This window comes from Hippocampus comes, unplaced genomic scaffold (assembly GCF_001891065.2).
Source record: "Hippocampus comes isolate QL1 unplaced genomic scaffold, H_comes_QL1_v1.1 scaffold177, whole genome shotgun sequence".
Classification (NCBI taxonomy): Eukaryota; Metazoa; Chordata; class Actinopteri; order Syngnathiformes; family Syngnathidae; genus Hippocampus; species Hippocampus comes.
This window is the reverse complement of record NW_017806158.1, coordinates 1,437,601-1,456,233: the sequence shown is the minus strand read 5'-3', so window position 1 is coordinate 1,456,233 and position 18,633 is coordinate 1,437,601. Positions and strand designations below refer to the sequence as shown.

Here is an 18,633-nt window from a genome sequence, read left to right as displayed (position 1 = left end):
TAAAAAAAATCAGTAATTCTCAAATAATTTTAAATATACAGTATGAGGAACGTCATGATCAAAACCAGCTCAGATTACACCTACACTCGCTTTATGAAAAAATATATATATATTAAATTTGTATGCCATTCATATTTTAATGACAGTTTTCATGTTTGAAATTGACATTCATAAACTGCGATGAAATGAAAACAAAATTATTAAAACATTTTTAAAACTAAAATCCTTATTCCTTGTAATTGGCTGGCAACCGGTTCAGGGTGTCCCCCGCCTACTGCCCGAAGACAGCCGGGATAGGCTCCAGCACCTCTCTCGACCCTTGAGGATAAGTGGATCGGAAAATGAATGGCTGGATGGATGGAATTCATTATTCCATGCAAGGTTACAAAAACTTGTCGATGTGATTTCATATTAAATATTTCTTACATTGTTCATGGTTTGCTTTGGTCCTACTTTACTTACACTTCATTCTTGTGGAATCATTAAACTGTATTGGCAGCAGTTAGCTTGTTAGAGCTACTGCCCCGTAGTTGTGATGGCCAGATGAAACTTAAAGCACTTAAGCTTTCAGGCCAGATGAAGCTGCCAGTAAAGTCAGAATAGTAAGGAAATTTGCCTTGGTTCTCATTCTCAAGCATAAATATAAGCAACTCGAGTATGCATTCTGTGCAATACTGAATTCTCAAGAGTATTTTCATGACTACAAATTAAGCCTACAGCAGCAGACACCATACAAAATGGAGTTGCTGTGCATAAAAAAATATGTTAAATACACCATTTTAATATATTTAATTTTAGACATTTTAATTGCAATATTTTTTTTCTCAATGTTAAAATCCCCGATTGGTGAAAGCATGGGCCTTCCCGTTGCAAACACACCAACTAGTAATCAGAAAACGCAAATCTCAAAATCCCCCACAACAAATTGTAACGGAACCTTTGTTGGGTTTAATCTTTTATTCAATCACATTTAGCAAGTCATACATAACATGTTAACTTCAGAGATTTAAGCACGGAATCCTGAATTGCTCTAGAGCCCACCTCGCAGACGCAGGACAAGATGGAGGGTTGATTCTTTCTGGATGTTGTAATCAGAGAGTGTGCGGCCATCTTCTAATTGTTTGCCAGCAAATATCAACCTCTGTTGATCAGGGGGAATTCCTTCCTTGTCCTGGATTTTGGCTTTCACATTCTCAACCGTGTCACTGTCCTCAACCTCAAGAGTGATGGTCTTACCAGTAAGGGTCTTCACAAAAATCTGCATGCCACCTCGTAGACGCAGGACGAGATGAAGCGTAGCCTCCTTTTGGATGTTGTAATCAGAGAGGGTACGGCCATCTTCTAGCTGCTTTCCAGCAAAGATCAGCCTTTGTTGGTCAGGGGGAATACCTTCCTTGTCCTGGATTTTAGCCTTGACATTCTCAACTGTATCATTGGCTTCAACCTCAAGGGTGATGGTCTTGCCAGTGAGGGTCTTCACAAACAACTGCATGCCACCTCTCAAACGCAGGACAAGATGAAGAGTAGCTTCCTTTTGGATGTTGTAGTCAGAGAGGGTGCGATCACATCCCAGCTGTTTGCCAGCAAAGATCAGCCTCTGGTGATGAGGCGGAATACCTTCCTTGTCTTTGATTTTGGCTTTGACATTCTCAACAGTATCACTGCCCTCGACCTCAAGAGTGATTGTCTTGCCAGTTAGGGTTTTCACAAAGATCTGCATGCCACCTCTCAAACGCAGGACATGGTGGAGGGTGGACTCCTTCTGGATGTTGTAATCAGAGAGGGTTTGGTCATCTTCCAGTGGCTTGCCGGCAAATATCAACCTCTGCTGGTCTGGGGGAATGCCTTCCTTGTCTTGGATTTGGGCCTTGACATTCTCAACAGTGTCACTAGTCTCGACCTCAAGGGTGACGGGCTTGCCGGTAAGGGTCTTCACAAATATCTGCATGCCACCTCGCAGACGCAGGACAAGATGAAGGGTAGACTCTTTTTGGATGTTGTAGTCAGATAAGGTGCGTCCATCTTCTAATTGCTTACCAGCAAAGATCAACCTCTGCTGATCAGGGGGAATGCCTTCCTTGTCCTGGATTTTAGCCTTCACATTCTCAACAGTGTCACTGCCCTCGACCTCAAGGGTGATGGTCTTGCCAGTGAGGGTCTTTACAAAGATCTGCATGCCACCTCGCAGACGCAGGACAAGATGGAGGGTGGATTCCTTCTGGATGTTGTAGTCAGAGAGAGTGCGGCCATCTTCCAGTTGTTTGCCAGCAAATATCAACCTCTGTTGGTCAGGAGGAATGCCTTCCTTGTCCTGGATTTTGGCCTTCACATTCTCAACAGTGTCACTTCCCTCAACTTCAAGGGTGATGGTCTTGCCAGTAAGGGTTTTCACAAATATCTGCATGCCACCTCGCAGACGCAGGACAAGATGGAGGGTGGACTCCTTCTGGATGTTGTAGTCAGAGAGGGTCCGTCCATCTTCCAGTTGTTTGCCAGCAAATATCAACCTCTGTTGGTCAGGAGGAATGCCTTCTTTGTCCTGAATTTTGGCCTTCACGTTCTCAACAGTATCACTCCCCTCAACCTCAAGAGTGACAGTCTTGCCAGTTAGGGTCTTCACAAATATTTGCATGCCACCTCGCAGACGCAAGACAAGATGGAGGGTGGACTCCTTCTGGATGTTGTAGTCAGAGAGGGTGCGGCCATCTTCGAGTTGTTTGCCAGCAAATATCAACCTCTGTTGGTCAGGAGGAATGCCTTCTTTGTCCTGAATTTTGACCTTCACATTTTCCACAGTGTCACTGTCCTCAACCTCTAGGGTGATAGTTTTGCCAGTGAGGGTCTTCACAAATATTTGCATGCCACCTCGCAGACGCAAGACAAGATGGAGGGTGGACTCCTTCTGAATGTTGTAGTCGGAGAGGGTGCGGCCATCTTCCAGTTGTTTGCCAGCAAATATCAACCTCTGTTGGTCAGGAGGAATGCCTTCTTTGTCCTGGATTTTGGCCTTCACATTCTCAACTGTGTCACTCCCCTCAACCTCAAGAGTGACGGTCTTGCCAGTTAGGGTCTTTACAAAGATCTGCATGCCACCTCGCAGACGCAAGACAAGATGGAGGGTGGACTCCTTCTGGATGTTGTAGTCAGAGAGGGAGCGGCCATCTTCCAGTTGTTTGCCAGCAAATATCAACCTCTGTTGGTCAGGAGGAATGCCTTCTTTGTCCTGGATTTTGGCCTTCACATTCTCAACTGTGTCACTCCCCTCAACCTCAAGAGTGACGGTCTTGCCAGTTAGGGTCTTTACAAAGATCTGCATGCCACCTCGCAGACGCAGGACAAGATGGAGGGTGGACTCTTTCTGGATGTTGTAGTCAGAGAGGGTGCGGCCATCTTCCAGTTGTTTGCCAGCAAATATCAACCTCTGCTGGTCAGGAGGAATGCCTTCTTTGTCCTGAATTTTCACCTTGACATTTTCAACAGTGTCACTGTCCTCAACCTCAAGGGTGATGGTTTTGCCAGTGAGGGTCTTCACAAAGATCTGCATGCCACCTCGCAGACGCAAGACAAGATGGAGGGTGGACTCCTTCTGGATGTTGTAGTCAGAGAGGGTGCGGCCATCTTCCAATTGTTTGCCAGCGAATATCAACCTCTGTTGGTCAGGTGGAATGCCTTCCTTGTACTGGATTTTGGCCTTCATATTCTCAACAGTATCACTCCCCTCAACCTCAAGAGTGACAGTCTTGCCAGTTAGGGTCTTTACAAAGATCTGCATTCCACCTCTCAGACGCAGGACAAGATGGAGGGTGGACTCTTTCTGGATGTTGTAGTCAGAGAGGGTGCGGCCATCTTCCAACTGTTTGCCAGCAAAGATCAACCTTTGCTGATCAGGAGGAATACCTTCCTTGTCCTGGATTTTGGCTTTAACATTCTCAACAGTGTCACTGCCTTCAACCTCAAGGGTGATGGTCTTGCCAGTTAGGGTCTTCACAAAGATTTGCATTTTTGCACCTTAGAAGAAAAAGAGAAGAACAAAAGTATTTTACACTTGCCCTTCTTTTAAAAAGGCAACCCACACAAAACAGCGAACTTCACCATCAATATGTTTCACTTAGTCATTACCCACAACAGCAGACTCTTCAGAGTCGAAGGCCAAAGCAATGATACTCAAAATATGCTGCTCTACCACGAGTGGTTCGTGGACTCCCCTTTAGTGATTTGTGAAAGAATCAGAATCAATGTTTAAAATAGTTCTGATGAATTTAACTTTCAGAATTTACAATTTTTATTTAACTTTTATGTTCCATACATGTAAGATTGAGTACATAAAGTAGATTTGTTTACAAAGGCAAAGAAACAATCTTTAAAGATACGAGAAGATAATTTTGTGGGTGTGCAGTTTTAAAACATAAAGATGTGTTACAAATAATGTTTTACTGAATTTATCCATCCTGTGAACTTTACAAGTTTGTCCAGTAAAAGTCAAACGTTTGAATTGAATATATCATTTTTATGTAGTGTATGAAAAATAGGCAAGTCTTTTGAGGAATGTCAAGTGTGTACTGTATATCTTAAGCTGGCACACCTTAAAAATTACACGTTTTGTCTATACACTAGTCCATATAACGTACTTTTATGTTTTGTTGACAAAACTTGACATTATTGAAATTGATTTTTTCCCATTTTGTGAAAATCCACTTCACTTATCAATTAATCATGATTATTGTACGTCTTAAATTTTATTGCGTGTACTGTGTATCAAAATATACATTTTCATAAAAGGTTGTTAAAGCTTGAAATGTCCTTACAGCCGAACGCTCTTCCAATAGTTGAAATTATGAGTCTGGTTTTCCTCCTCCTGACAAGGTAGGCGAAAGTGTCCTTTTACCCCATCCTGGGCTAAGGTGTTGGTATTTTATACGGTCGTCACCAGAATCGTCATAAAACCTAAACACCAACGAATGTCACCGTTCGTGTTTGATTCAGAGGCGAGCATCATGAGTGCCGGCGTCACGTGACGTTTTTTTACGCGCCTAGCTTTATTTAGTCCCGAATGTCCGACAAGTCTTTTTCATACACTGTATGTATTGTTTTCTTTAATGAATGTTCCACTAAGTGTCTAATAATTTTAGATTTGTGGTTAATTTGCAACATGCATGCTAAGTCAAGTCGTTGCCCAAATTTAATTAAGTAAATACTCTTTGTACCGTACAAATCAATTGAATCAACCTCTAATTGCCCCATGGGGATAAATAAAGTTTTCTGAATGTGAATCTGAATTGAATCATATCGCCGAAGTTCTTTCAAACATGCTAAATCTGTGAGTAGGTATTTCCATAACGACCATGCTTTAGGTACTGACAATTAAAATATTTTACTTTTTTCCAGCAACACCAATGTCACCAGAAAGAGTTGGAATCAAAGAACAAAAAGGCGTTTTAAATTTGTTAACGAGTTAAGAACTAAGGAAGGTATGCCATTTAACAGGCTTTAAAATGCGTGTAAAAGTCTCGTCTTCTTTCTAATTCAAAACAATGGAATGGCCTGTGATCAGTTTTGAACAAAAAGAATGAAGCTGAGATCGTAAGACCTTACAATATGAACCGAATTATAAAGATGATAGACAACTTGAAAGTGTTCCATTTCACAAGCCGAGTAATCATTATAGTTAATTAATTACATAGATTAATACATAAATAATAAGTTTTAATTAATAGAGCCAATTAAAGTTGACACACACCGTCACTGGCAGGGATGGCTGTTTTTTTCCTGGTCCTGCATCTCCCGCTCCCCATTCAAGGTTTGGTGACACAAATGTTAGCATGTTTAACTGGATGGATTTTCGTCTGCATGTCCACCTAAACCCCTCCAAATTATTTGTTATCGGTTGATATGAATATGTCACCTAGGTTTCAACACTTTTTGGGCAGTCAACATACATGAGTTATCCCGCCGACCCGTGCATTTAACATAGAAATACTGCATGAAAATAATCAAACTGAAAATGGGGTAACAGATGAGGTTACCCGATGCATCATATCTAAAAATAGATGTGGAAACCCCATTTTTAACAAGCCACAGCTAATTTTTCTGAGAGGAGTGCAAAACAGACCTATGGGATGTGATCATGCAAAATGTGACCCTGACGAAAATATGTTTTACACCTTTGCTTTTACCTATGCAGTACAGTCAGTATTATATTTCAAATATGCCTTGTGTATTCTGCATATGGCCATAAGGTGGCAGGGTTGTAATCTGGCAATGTTCAGCAGCGTTGCCTAAAAATCACCTGATTACCCTGTGATAAATGCACAGGTTTGCCCACATTGGTCCCTCATTTATCACGGGTGTTATGTTCCAAAAATTACCCGGGTGAAATCCATGAAGTAGGTTTTTATTTTTTTTAGGGGGGGCTATTTCCGCCTCTTAGAGAGTGATGAAACCTCCCTCTCGTGGTTCCCACATTTGTTTCACTTAATTTTTATATTTAAAATGCAAAATGTAAAATAATTACTGCGATTGGCTGGCAACCAGTTCAGGGTGTCCTCCGCCTACTGCCCGATGACAGCTGGGATAGGCGCCAGCACGTCCCCGACACTCGTGAGGATAAGAAGATTCGAAAATGGATGGATAGAATAATTACCGAGATGCTCATTATTGACGGAAGGCGTGCTCTGCAGCGCATGAGGACGACAAAGCCTCGGGTTAAAACACTTCCATTACAATTACTTCCAACAATTTTTGGTACGCATGTACAAAGTAGGATTGATGTTTCATCCAAAAAACGTATTAGTTCATTGGGGAAGCTGACGTTGTCCTTACAGGGGGATGAGGGCAGCCATGTCATCATGGATTGGATGCCCTGCCACAGACATCTGCTGTTAGTTGAGTCCTGGATAATAAACTTGGAAACTTGGAAACATCATAATCTGACAGAGACTTAAATATTTGGCAAGGCTTGATGGGGTAACGCGAGAGGGAGGGAACCGTCCTTCACTCCAGCTGGAGTTGAAACACAATCAAAACAGACAGAACCGCACACGATAACTGCCTGTATCAGTTAATGTGTGTCGTCACTTGAGACACGTCTATCCCCTTTCTCTCTAATACAGTATATTGGAAATTCAGCTATTTTATTGAAGAAATAAATGATTGAATTGAAAACCAAAATTACGTATAAAGCACCAGCGAACTAAAATAAAAAATAATGTAAAAATCATTCGGTTGGTCTTTTTACTTTTCACTCATTTGTTTCTGCAATCAGGCGACAGTAGGCCCTGCCTGAATGTCCCTGAACTGAACCTGCGCTATCTGCAGTAAAACTAGGGCAAGTTCAACAATACAATGGCATTTTTACCTAAACTAGTAGACAGTCACCACATGTTGTGAGAAGGGAAAGGTTACCTTACAATAAAATCCAGGGTGTGTTTTCTGATTATGCCCTTCAGAATTATTTAATGAGCAATGATCACATTGCTGGAACAATCAAAACTTTGTTTTTGTACTGTACAAACTGTTCATTCGGATCATCACCCTCTTAAAATAATTGCCAGTCATTTTTGTACAATTTTTTTTTTTTCATGCTATGACTGCCTATTGATTTGCCGCTAACCTGAGTTAAACAGATTGTGCCATTCTAACCAATTTAATGTAGTTGCCTATGTCAAGAGTGTGACTTTGGCAGTTTTATTTTGCCTGAGTCAAAATAAAGGGTGCCTTCGGCAATTTTGCAAGCTTTTTAAGATGGCGGCTGATTCAGGAAAAAGAAAATTCTACACAGCAGTTGACATTATTTCCTTGATTCAAGGCTCCTTCCATATTGGTAAGTGAAGATGTTTACTGTAATATACGCTGGGCGATAAAAATGACAAAATATTTCATTTTTTAGTCAGTGTTTTTACACTCATCTACTGAGGAAGACAATGAAATTGTCTTTAACCCTTTCAGGGACAGCGGTTACGACAGTGGACATCTTATCGTGTTATCAGGTTACAGGTTATCATTGGTACATGACAGGCTCTTATGGATAATGTGAAAGATGCCAAGACTATCTGTCGAGCAATTGAAGCTTGAAACAGGACAGTAACCCAAAAGACAGAAGATAATCAACAACTGAATGGCTTCAACAACAACAAAAATTGCCATCTGAAGTGGCCCAGTCAGAGTCCAGACCTCAACCCAATTGAGATACTGTGGGATGACCTCAAGAAAGACAATCACACAACACAGCCCAAGAATATTGATGAATTATGAAAAGGTCAAATCTCCTGACCGTTATGCAGATCTGATTTGCAACTACAGCAAACATTGAGTTGAGGTTTTTGCTGCACTACCAAAATGGACTCAGCCAGTTTTTAAATCCATTGTTTGCATGTCATTAGTTCAGGAATTTGAGGAAAGTCACTATTGCTGTGACGTGGATGATAATGAGATCACATTTATGACCAATCCGGGTCATTCCAATGCTCGATGCAATGTTTACATGACAAACATTTCCACATAATCAAGGGCTACAGATTGCAGACTCTGCTCTATAAATTAAGTTAATTTGGACTGAATTGAGTTCAGCTCAGATGCTCCATACGGCAATGGCCAAATCACCAAACCGGACTGGTTAATGAACAATAGAATTCATAAATAAAGAAGCCGCAACCTGAACTGTAATGATTCACTGCTTTATCAATAAGTGGTGACTAGAATTCATAAATAAAGAAGCCGCAACCTGAACTGTAATGATTCACTGCTTTATCAATAAGTGGTGACTAGAATTCATAAATAAAGAAGCCGCAACCTGAACTGTAATGATTCACTGCTTTATCAATAAGTGGTGACGTGTAAGGTAACAAGTGTTGCGAAAAGCTTTGTCCAAACCCTTCAGTCAAATTTAAAGAGACTCTCCAAAAGCCATTGTAGGCTGAACTTGAACTTTCATTGAGGGGTGCAACATGTTCAGCTCTCAGGCGCTCTGCTGTGTTGATTGCAACAGTTTTTGGGGTTGTTTTTTTTTTGACTCGTCATTTTTGGGCTATTAGAATCAGTTTTGATAATGAAGGCACAATAAGAAGATTGAATAAAGAAGGGCAAGTTTCCGAAGAGAATGACACGCCTTTTTCAACCATATAAATGAGACCATCTCTTCATCGCTCACCCGTCAGCATAGAGAGGTACTCGAAGCTGTCTTTGCGTTGGTAAGTAGATATGTTTATTTGTTGAGTATTCTTGATTTAGTAATTTGAAAAAGCTATTCAATGAAATCCTTATTTTTATTTTTTTTTGGAAGCCGCCTCTTGCTCAAAGGTACCTGGGATGGCTCTAGCTCAGCTGTCCCCGGTAATGGGAAATGGATTGATGGAAGGAATTGTGCTCTTGATTTCTCTGTTTTCTCCAATCATTCCAGATATTCTTTGGTCACTGATTCAATCTTTCTCACCAAAAATAAGAAAAAAGGTGAAAAAAAAATCTTGATTCAACTATTTGATCAATTCTAAAAGGCAAGTCAAAGTAAAATCTTGCATCCCACGACCTCTAATTCTTCTTTTTGTAACTTTATAGCAAACAGAATGCACAAGACAATTCTATTTGCAGGTAAGGTGCACAAATACATGATAAATCAGTTTTTGTTTTTTTTAACAGTGATTGTCAGATTAACACGTTGCATTTGAAGTTTGAACATTTCTGACAAGGTATGTCAATTTGCAGGTCTCTTGCTGGCCACTGCTTGGTTGGGTAAGTTTTTTGTCTTGCAATGGTTCGTAGATCTAGTGAGGAAAATTTGCAAGGTCTAAATAGTGTGGATATTATTCGCTATTTACATGCCATTTGATTTTTACAATTTTTCAGGCTCAACCGAACGACTGGTGTGTGTCTATAACAGCGTCTCAGACCAAAGATGGGGGGTTGGAAATTTCACAATTGATGACATCCAACCACATCTGTGTACCCATCTGATCTATAGTTTTGTCACCATCGATTCGAGTTTTAACATTTCCCCAAACTCGAGTGACAAAACAAAATTCCCACACTTCAAGAATCTGAAGACCAGGTTAGACCTTGTGCATTTCAATTTGTCTTTTTTTTTACCCCCCACTGGATAATATGTTGAGTAATAAACAAGCAAACATGTTTGGTCCACCAGTAATCCAGATCTGAAGATCCTTCTGGAGGTCAACCTGATGGAATATCCATTGTAAGTAAAGGTGGACGATGTAGCCATACTGTAGTTACTATGACTGAAGTCATCATTGCAAGACTGGAAAGTTGCATCCCTCCCTTCGTCTGCACCCAACTTATTTTGTTTTGCCGCTGTGCTTTTCCTTGTGTTCATCAGTTTGCATCAACTGATAGCCACGCAAGAAAATAGGAAGACCTTTATCCAGTCTGTAATCTCCGTTCTGAGAGAACCTGCTTACATGTTTGATGGGATAAACATCTTGTGGCAGGCTAAAACGGAGACTTTAATAGAAATCAAGGAACAGTACACAAAGCTCATCCAGGTATGATCCTGAAATTCCCATCTACTGAGGACACTGTCAGAGAAACATGTGTTTCCGCCTCACAAAGCCTTTTTGTTTGTATAGGAATTGCACGAAGCTTTTATAGCCGAGGCGGCCCAAAATGGATCTGAAAAACTCCTGCTCACTATGAGTGTCTCTGCTCAGCCATTTGTCATTCATCAGAGCTACGAGGTCGAACACATTGCAGAGTAAATCCACATTTTCAAACATTTTTCAACAATGCGCCCTTGTCATGTTTTGCCGCGCGGTAAGTCTTCTGTGTTTTATCAGCCACGTCGACTTCTTCAACGTGATGACGTCCGATATTGAAATCATCTTTCAAAAAGGCCAACCATCTTTCGCCACTCCGGCCAAATCATTCAGTGAGGCGGTAAGTAACAACCAGCGCAAGCCCCCTCTTTAGCTAACTCGGGGGTCGGCAACCTGCGGCTTTCGAGCCGCATGTGGCACTTTAGCGCCCCCCCCCCCCTAGTGGCTCCCTAGAGCTTTTTCAAAAATGTTTGAAAATGGAAAAAGATGGGAGGGAAATATATATTTTTGTTTTAATATGGTTTCTGTCAGACGACAAACATGACACAAACATTATTAACGTTTTCTGATGCTGTAAAAATGTGTCAAATAAAAATTAAATGTCAACATTTCATCAACGAATATTTGCGTCATAGCCTGCGACACACGTTTCTATTTGCAGGGGGGGATGTCAGTCAGGGGGGTGTTGTAAAAAAAAAAAAAAAAAAAAAGCTGCCTTTCGTGTACAATTCACTGAGGGTACTTGCTAAAAATGGGAATCTGGGCGGCCAAGAGAAGCATTTTTAAACGGTAAATGTGAGCTACGATAGTTAGCCCGTTGTGAAAGTGCGTCCCTCGTTCATCTTAGCGGCCGTTATGGCTGTTGCTCATTACGGCATATGTGTACATAGGCGCGTGTGTGTGGTAACGGGTCGATCGCGGGAGGTTCGTTGTTCCAAAAGTAGATCTTCCGTCAAAAAAGTTTGGGCACCCCTCCTCTACAGGATGAACTGCAGGGGAAAAAAAAAACTCTAAACATGAATGCTCGTTGTGTATTTGTAGCCAACTTGTTGATAGTCATGTTGATAACAGGCTAATATAGCTCATATAGATACATACAGCATGTGTTGGCTTCATTATAAGGCTTTTTATTTTTTGCGGCTCCAGACATATTTGTTTTTTGTTTATTTTGGTCCAATATGGCTCTTTCAACATTTTGGGTTGCCGACCTCTGACCTAAATCAATCCATGCATCATGATTTATTTGGTTTGAACACCATCTCTGTTTTCTTGGCCCTAACTATTTTCCACCATGCCTTTTTCCTCAGGCTTTTGCAGTGAACGTCTGGCATAAATTGGGAGTACCTGCCCATAAGATTAACATGGGAATTGGGGTATTTGGAGAATCGTTTATGATTGACATTCTGGGCACTGTTCACGTGGTGGGAGGCAATTTAGCTGATTTACCGGAAGGATTCTTAGCCCGTTATGAGGTAAAATATGAACAGCGGCACCTTCTGTTTGAACAGATGACAATGCGGTATTTCAAAATGTGGGTCTTCCTTTCAGGTGTGCTCTTTCCTGCAAGGGCTTCTTGGGGCTTCAACAACAACGCAGGTTGTCTTTGATGACATCGCTTCTATCGATGCAAAGGTAGTCCAACTCAATCAAAGGCAAACCCCTCAAACGGAGTCAGGAAAATGTGGTTTATCAAGTTGATAATATGAAAGCGCACAATGTACAGTTAACATTTTTCCCTTGGCTCCGAAGGTTGATTACATAAAAAAATACCAGTTTGGAGGAGTCTTTGTCCTGTCCCTGGACCTGGATGACTTCAATCAAAGTTGCTGCAGCCATGACAGCAAATATCCTGTTATCCAACATCTGCACGATGAGCTAATTCTGTAAGCGGGTAACATCATTATGTTTCATATTTCACGAGTTTGAAACAGTACGGTCTTCCTTCCTTGTCATAAAGACCATTATACAATCGTTTTTGGTAGCTAGGTGTGCATTAGGTGAATTTACTTAATTGGGGCCAAAGTGGAGATAAAGATTAATTATCTAACCAGCCATAATGTGTACTTTTTTAAACTGCTGAAATCATCTGTGAAGGCAGGATTTTTTTTTTCATTTATGGTGTTTTTGTAGTCAGCCACTGATTGTAATGCAGTTGTTGCAGATTATATTTTGTGTGGTTATCAGTAGCTGAAGATCATCATGGATAGCTGTTGACACCAGTCTGCATATTACTAGATGTTTTAATCGGGTGATTCTGTGAAACGAAATTCAATTAAATCTCTCAATAATTTAATGTTGTGCATTTTTTTCATTTATGTTTTGACAAAGGTGTTCATTTCAGTCCTGGAATACAGAAAAAAAAAAAACGTGAGTTAAAAAAAATCGTGAATTATCCAAGTAACACATTTGGCTGCATACAGGCACATTATGTGTGACGCGGTAAAATGGAGAGAATATTTGTATGATTTGGATATTTTACGCGCCATGCATATAAGGCTATTCAAATGGGTCACCCAGTTAATATTAACACTGTTAAAAAATTGGAGTTGAGGAAGTCCCATCAGAAGGTGCACAGCATGGAGTGTTTGTTGTCATGCCGATTGAAGTCATTTCACAAACGTGAGACTTCTGTTTCTTCGCCCTGTTGAGAATGAGCCAGAAATGGAAGGAAAATGTTATACACGTAATCATTGTTAAATGCTTGTTTAATTGTGCTGTGAAATATTTTGTCACCTCACTGGCGGTGGAAGAAAGTTCTTCGCTCTTTTTCAAGTCGTCATAGCCCTCCTTATCCTTAACGAGTAAGGAAAGGCAAGGCCCTCCTTCCTTCACAAGCATAATTACGTCTTCTAAGTATTGGTCCTCCACATTTTGTCCATTTACTTCTATCACTATATCACCCATTCTTAGTCCTGCTTTCTTCCCCGGGCTTCCCGGGGCCACCTGACCAAGAGAAAAAAAAATGTTACCTTCATGCAGTGTAATTGAAAGATGATATTCAACCCTACTTGACTGATGAAGGTCCCAGGACACTGTGGTCTACAGCCAAAGTTGAAGCCATACCCCAAGGAGCCTTTTTGAAGAGAACAGAGCCTGGTCTTAGATGAACCTCCAGTTTGCAGGCAATGTTGTGATGCGGGAACTGGTTCTCTGCTTTCCATTTGAATAGCATCATCCTCACAGAAGATGAGAGGTGACAGACCTAACTGTAAAGGCATTAGATCAAGTATAGAGCTTCACTCTGATATTCTAAGATGAAATTCACAGATGCTGTGGCACTGTAAAGGCATTAGATCAAGTATAGAGCTTCACTGATATTGTAAGATGAAATTCACAGATGCTGTGGTTGTATTCACCACACCCCAAAAATAAAATATGGAATGCAAAAGGAAACCAACCTGTGTGTAAAACTCATGGCCCTGCGGAATAACTGTGGTCAGTGAGATATGTCGGCCACTCTCTCTCACTCTTGTCACAATCTCGTCATGCTGTAGCAACTCCACAGACTCTCCGTTCACCTCCAGCAGTACATCGCCATCTCGGATCCCAGCCCTCTCTGCCGGACTGCCAGTGTCCACCTTACGCAGCACATGAGCTGTCGCGTACGGAGACACATTTCAAACCAAAATGCAATACAGGTGATGGACACACTTTGAGCACCCACCTGTACGTCCTGAAGGGGCCTTCTCGAAGCGAAGGAGGAAACCGTAACCTTCAGGCGCCAAATCCAACTCGAGTTTTTTCGATCTATAAGGCAGATGGTGTGGAACCGCCATAGTAGGGAGTATGGGCATTTTTAGTTGAGTGTACTTCTTCTCACTCTTGCTGTCGATCACTAGGATGGTGATGTATTTGCCGCATTTTTTCATCTGCAACAAAATTGTACATATGGTTTGAATTAAACTATTTAGGAATCAAATCCATTTTAAACTGAGTATGTCTATTTTCAGGCACTCAAAAGTGTTTCAACAAAGCCACATTCTTGCATGAAATGACTTTGCAATCAATGACTGCCAGAGATCTGGAGACAATACTCATCACGAAATTCAGATTTTCTCCCCTGCAGATGTTTGGCCAGACCTTCACCACAGCCGCATCCAATTTCGGCTTTCACATTTATAGTCCGTACCTTACGAGCATGTTCTATTGGGTTGAGATCTGGTGACTGATTTTGGCCAATTCCCAAATCTTAATCTCCACAGAAGGCCACGAAAACGGAAGATAACAAAATTATCCATTCATTATCTTATCCACTTATCCTCATGAGGGTCACGGGTGTGGGGCAATTTAACCTCCCATGCATGTTTTTGGAATGTGGGGGTAAACCGGAGTACCCAGAGAAAACCCACGCAGACCCTGGGAGAACATGCAAACTCCACACAGGAAGGCTGGGGCCAAAATTGAATGCCTGACCCCTGCACTGTGTAGGGGACGTGCTAACCAGTCGGCCGCCGTACCGCCAATAATAAAATTATTTTCTTGTAAATCGATTCTTGAAAAAAAATACACAGCATCAACATCTCAAGAATACTCTGCAGTCGGTCAATTATGATCATGATGTACAATTCGGTGATGCCTTAAAAATTGTAAATACTGTGGATTTTCAAACTGCTGCAAATCACAGGCAAATTTCAAGAACAGAAAATCCAAAACTCAAAACAAAATAAAAACAATCTTCGGATCCGTAGCCAGCTTGTCTGAGATGTAATTTAATAAGACAAATAAACTTCCTGTTTGGCCAACTCAGTGACACGATCTGAACAAAACAGAGCAAGACTGTTGACTGAAGACAATAAGGAAGGCAGGCAATTCTACCAACAAGCAGCAACAGAGGTGGCTGAGTGTGAAGTCCTGGCATAACATTTCACAGAAGGAAATACGCTCATAGATATTCCATCGCTGTGCAAATGCTTGATCTTTATGTATTAAGCGAGCTGTTTATACCATTCTGCTGAGTGCAGAGTGTGTGAGATCTGAAGCCACGGCTCCATTCATCCACACCAGTCGGTCCCCCTTGAGTACGCCGGCCTTTTCAGCTGCCCCTCCAGGCACCAGGCTGACAGAGAAGCAACCCTTTTCAGCTATGTGGCAAAATGGACAAAACTGAAAAATCCTGCGCAGTCTTTCAACACGTGAGTGCCACAAGTGGTGTTACCTCCAACAGGTGTGAATTTCATGCCCAGACCCAAGACAGGATCCCTGGTGATGTGACACAGTCTAGGTGGCTTCAAGTCTTCACCCTTATATGCTTTGACAAGATCACGGAGGTCATGACCCTTGGCGGTTGCCTTTTCATATGCGTCCCCGTCCAGAACCAATAAGCACAAGTGATGTCCACTGAGCTTTATTCTCCTGGCCACCTGATGCAAAATGACTCTTATTTCAGCTGAAAGACATCCACAGACAAGAACCTTCTCCCGGATATAAAAGAAAATGCGGAGAGAATAAATGGATGACTCAACTGGTTTACCTCCTGGTGAGGAGCATCCTCGACATAAACGTTGTTGACTTCAAGAAGCCTGTCTCCATCTTCGAGTCCACAGCGCCCCGCGATCCCCCCAGAAACTACATTTCTGATAATATGTCCTTGTTTCACCCATTCCACTCTCAAATGAAAGCCGTAGGCCTCCCCTTCTTCCTTTTTAAGCACACAGAGACGCGGTCTGGGTGTCGATTCTGTGAAGTGAAGAGAACGGTGCTTTAATGCATTTGTCGACAGTGGATGATGAGAAGCTCTTGCATGACGAGGTACCTTCCGTGATGACCATCAGGGGGTTGTCTATTCCCTCTTTAGGATTAAATGTAAATTTCCTTCACAGTAAGAGACAAGAGACCACATCGCTTTAGTTTAACGTGTAATTAAGGTGGGCATGTGCAGTTTAAATGCATCGGGTAAGTTACTTGATGAAACAATCTTTCACTTCACTTCATTGGAATTGTCCTTTGTAGAATGATTTGGTTTGCAACAGGGCACAGTGACATCAACCCAAAGTAATCAGAAATATGAACAATAAAATGCATCAATTGCGCTAAATTTAGACATAAATCAAGTGGGAATTATTTACAATTGGCAGCCCGGTAGTCCAGTGGTTAGCGCATCGACCTCACAGTGCAGGGGTACCGGGTTCAATTCCAGCACCAGCCTCCCTGTGTGGAGTTTGCATGTTCTCCCCGGGCCTGCGTGGGGTTTCTCTGGGTCCTCCGGTTTCCTCCCACACCAAAAACATGCATGGCAGGCTGTTTGAATGCTCCAAATTGTCTCTAGGTGTGAGCGTGAGTGCGGATGGTTGTTTGTCTCTGTGTGCCCTGCGATTGGCTGGCACCCGATTCAGGGTGTCCCCCGCCTGCGCCCGAAGACAGCTGGGATAGGCTCCAGCAACCCCCCGCGACCCTTGTGAGGATAAAGTGGTTCGGAAAATGGATGGATGGATGGATAATTATCATGACTCTATATTCATTGAATGTAAATTGTAAATAATTCATTCATTCATTTTCAATCAGCATGCCATGCATGTTTTTGGAAAGTGGGAGGAAACCGGCGTACCCGGAGAAAACCCACGCAGGCCCGGGAAGAACATGCAAACTCCACACTGGAAGGCCGGAGCCGGGACAGAACCCATGACCTCTGCACTGTCAGATGAACGCGCTAACCACTGGACCACCTGGCCACCTTCATGATAATTATATGGCCAAAATAAAACCGTAATCTGTTAAGATTGTTTTATCTTGGTGCCAATGGATTACAAATTACAGTGACCTAAAATTGAAAATGCTGTACTGAACAAAAATAAATAAATACATAAATAAATACATCAAAAACACGGTCAAGTGTCATATTTTTCACATGAGCACTGCGCAAGCTAATGTTTTCATGTCTAAACTCTGTTGTTTAATCATTATACTCAACTGTATACAGTACCGTGTTTCTTTGGGAGGCTTGATGTTCATGTTGGAGCAGTTCTCTGTTCACAATAAAGTTGATTTAAAGAGCGAGGAAAGATAAGGAAATAGATGTTTAGACCAACAGGGGAACTTTCTTTTTCCTGCATTTCATTACTACCAAGCGTTGGGATAAAAAGGTCAGATTAAGTTTCTGGTTTGAGTAGCATGCAGTGAAGTGAATATTTACAATGTTTCTTATTTGCTAAACGCCCAGCCCAAAACACAGACTAATAAATGTCAATCGCAGTTCAAGGAAAAGAATATCAATTTGAACTTCGTGCCCTGTGAATGTCGGTTCTATGCACTGAATGGAGGCATCAGCATTCAAGACCGTGTTTGACAGTTAAATTGCAGAACCATAAAATTGTGTTCAACTTTCCGAGAATTATCTTAATCTTTGCTCTCTTTCAAGGAGGGTCAGCTTTCCAAAGAACACTGTGAACCCTTCGTAATCTTCTGTCAAATACAATCAAAGATAGCAGTATAAACAGTAGTTTCCGCATTAATTGTTGTCATGGAATATGGTTGATTAATTGTATTATTGATTCATTATTGTCAATTTTGAGTCAATACCAATTTGATGCCTTTGGAATCATACAGTGAAGGTTTTTGACAGCATATCTGCCAAAATCGTTTTCTGTGATCAATCGTGTGAAAGAATACAGATTCCATTTGAAAAACTTTTCTTGTTGCTTCTTAACTTCAACCAACTCCAAGTTAATACTACATGAAGGACAATCATAATTCCCTCAAATACAGGGATCAGATGATTGCCATGCTTTTGATAACGATGTCAGTTACATTTAATCCATCTCACAAAGTGTAACAAACTACAGTGCCTCAACCTCCCTGTTCTTTTCTAGTTGGACAGGATAAAAGTAATGCACTGAGTAGTACAATTCGGCAGCATGGAATTCTTCACATACTGCATGTGGCCATGCAACTTCTCTTTTTGGTTGGAGGAGAGCAAAAACACTTTGGTGCTACTAATGGATCACTGTTTGCTTTTCCCATCATAAAACTTTTTGGCCAGTGGGATTACATTATTCATCAGAGTAGGGTTCACTTTGCTAATAATTGTCCTATGATACACATTGTCGAGTCAGAGTGTAAAGATATACTGTAGCTTTTGAGTTAAACTGTATTAAAA

General features: G+C 41.4%; 3 protein-coding genes across 15 annotated transcripts in view; 1 reads left to right on the top strand and 2 right to left on the bottom strand.

Moving 5' to 3' along the window:
* Positions 1-1,027: 1,027 nt before the first annotated feature.
* Positions 1,028-4,911, bottom strand: LOC109531088 (polyubiquitin-A). 9 transcript variants are annotated; one of them, XM_019895163.1, is made up of 3 exons: positions 4,806-4,911; positions 3,778-4,008; positions 1,028-1,725 (listed from the first exon to the last, which is right to left on the bottom strand). In XM_019895163.1, the coding sequence occupies exons 2-3, from the start codon at positions 3,998-4,000 to the stop codon at positions 1,031-1,033; spliced, it is 918 nt and encodes a 305-aa protein (XP_019750722.1). In that variant the 5' UTR covers positions 4,001-4,008; positions 4,806-4,911; the 3' UTR covers positions 1,028-1,030. The 9 variants fall into 9 exon arrangements, with proteins under 9 accessions (XP_019750722.1, XP_019750715.1, XP_019750717.1 ...); XM_019895156.1 differs by lacking the exon at positions 4,806-4,911 and having other exon boundaries at positions 1,028-1,595; positions 1,824-4,008; XM_019895158.1 differs by lacking the exon at positions 4,806-4,911 and having other exon boundaries at positions 1,028-1,367; positions 1,824-4,008.
* Positions 4,912-9,166: 4,255 nt separating this feature from the next.
* Positions 9,167-12,834, top strand: LOC109531181 (acidic mammalian chitinase-like). Its single transcript, XM_019895321.1, has 11 exons — positions 9,167-9,185; positions 9,550-9,582; positions 9,697-9,723; positions 9,838-10,039; positions 10,112-10,183; positions 10,325-10,490; positions 10,575-10,699; positions 10,782-10,881; positions 11,849-12,013; positions 12,090-12,173; positions 12,291-12,834. Exons 2-11 carry the CDS (start codon positions 9,558-9,560, stop codon positions 12,426-12,428), a joined length of 1,104 nt encoding a protein of 367 aa, XP_019750880.1. The 5' UTR covers positions 9,167-9,185; positions 9,550-9,557; the 3' UTR covers positions 12,429-12,834.
* nherf4b (NHERF family PDZ scaffold protein 4b) overlaps positions 12,647-18,633 on the bottom strand; it is an 8,230-nt gene continuing 2,243 nt past the window's right edge. For 3 of the 5 annotated variants that reach the window (XM_019895316.1, XM_019895317.1, XM_019895319.1), the window contains exons 3-11: positions 16,294-16,352; positions 16,012-16,217; positions 15,697-15,901; positions 15,486-15,622; positions 14,206-14,410; positions 13,940-14,136; positions 13,550-13,747; positions 13,275-13,484; positions 12,647-13,182 (exon numbers count right to left, since the gene is read on the bottom strand). In XM_019895316.1, the coding sequence (XP_019750875.1) occupies positions 13,153-13,182; positions 13,275-13,484; positions 13,550-13,747; positions 13,940-14,136; positions 14,206-14,410; positions 15,486-15,622; positions 15,697-15,901; positions 16,012-16,217; positions 16,294-16,352 (1,447 nt within the window). In that variant the 3' untranslated portion in view covers positions 12,647-13,152. Of the gene's footprint in view, positions 13,183-13,274; positions 13,485-13,549; positions 13,748-13,939; positions 14,137-14,205; positions 14,411-15,485; positions 15,623-15,696; positions 15,902-16,011; positions 16,218-16,293; positions 16,353-17,448; positions 17,762-18,633 lie in introns of those variants that run through there. The other 2 variants (XM_019895318.1, XM_019895320.1) reach the window with 2 other exon arrangements.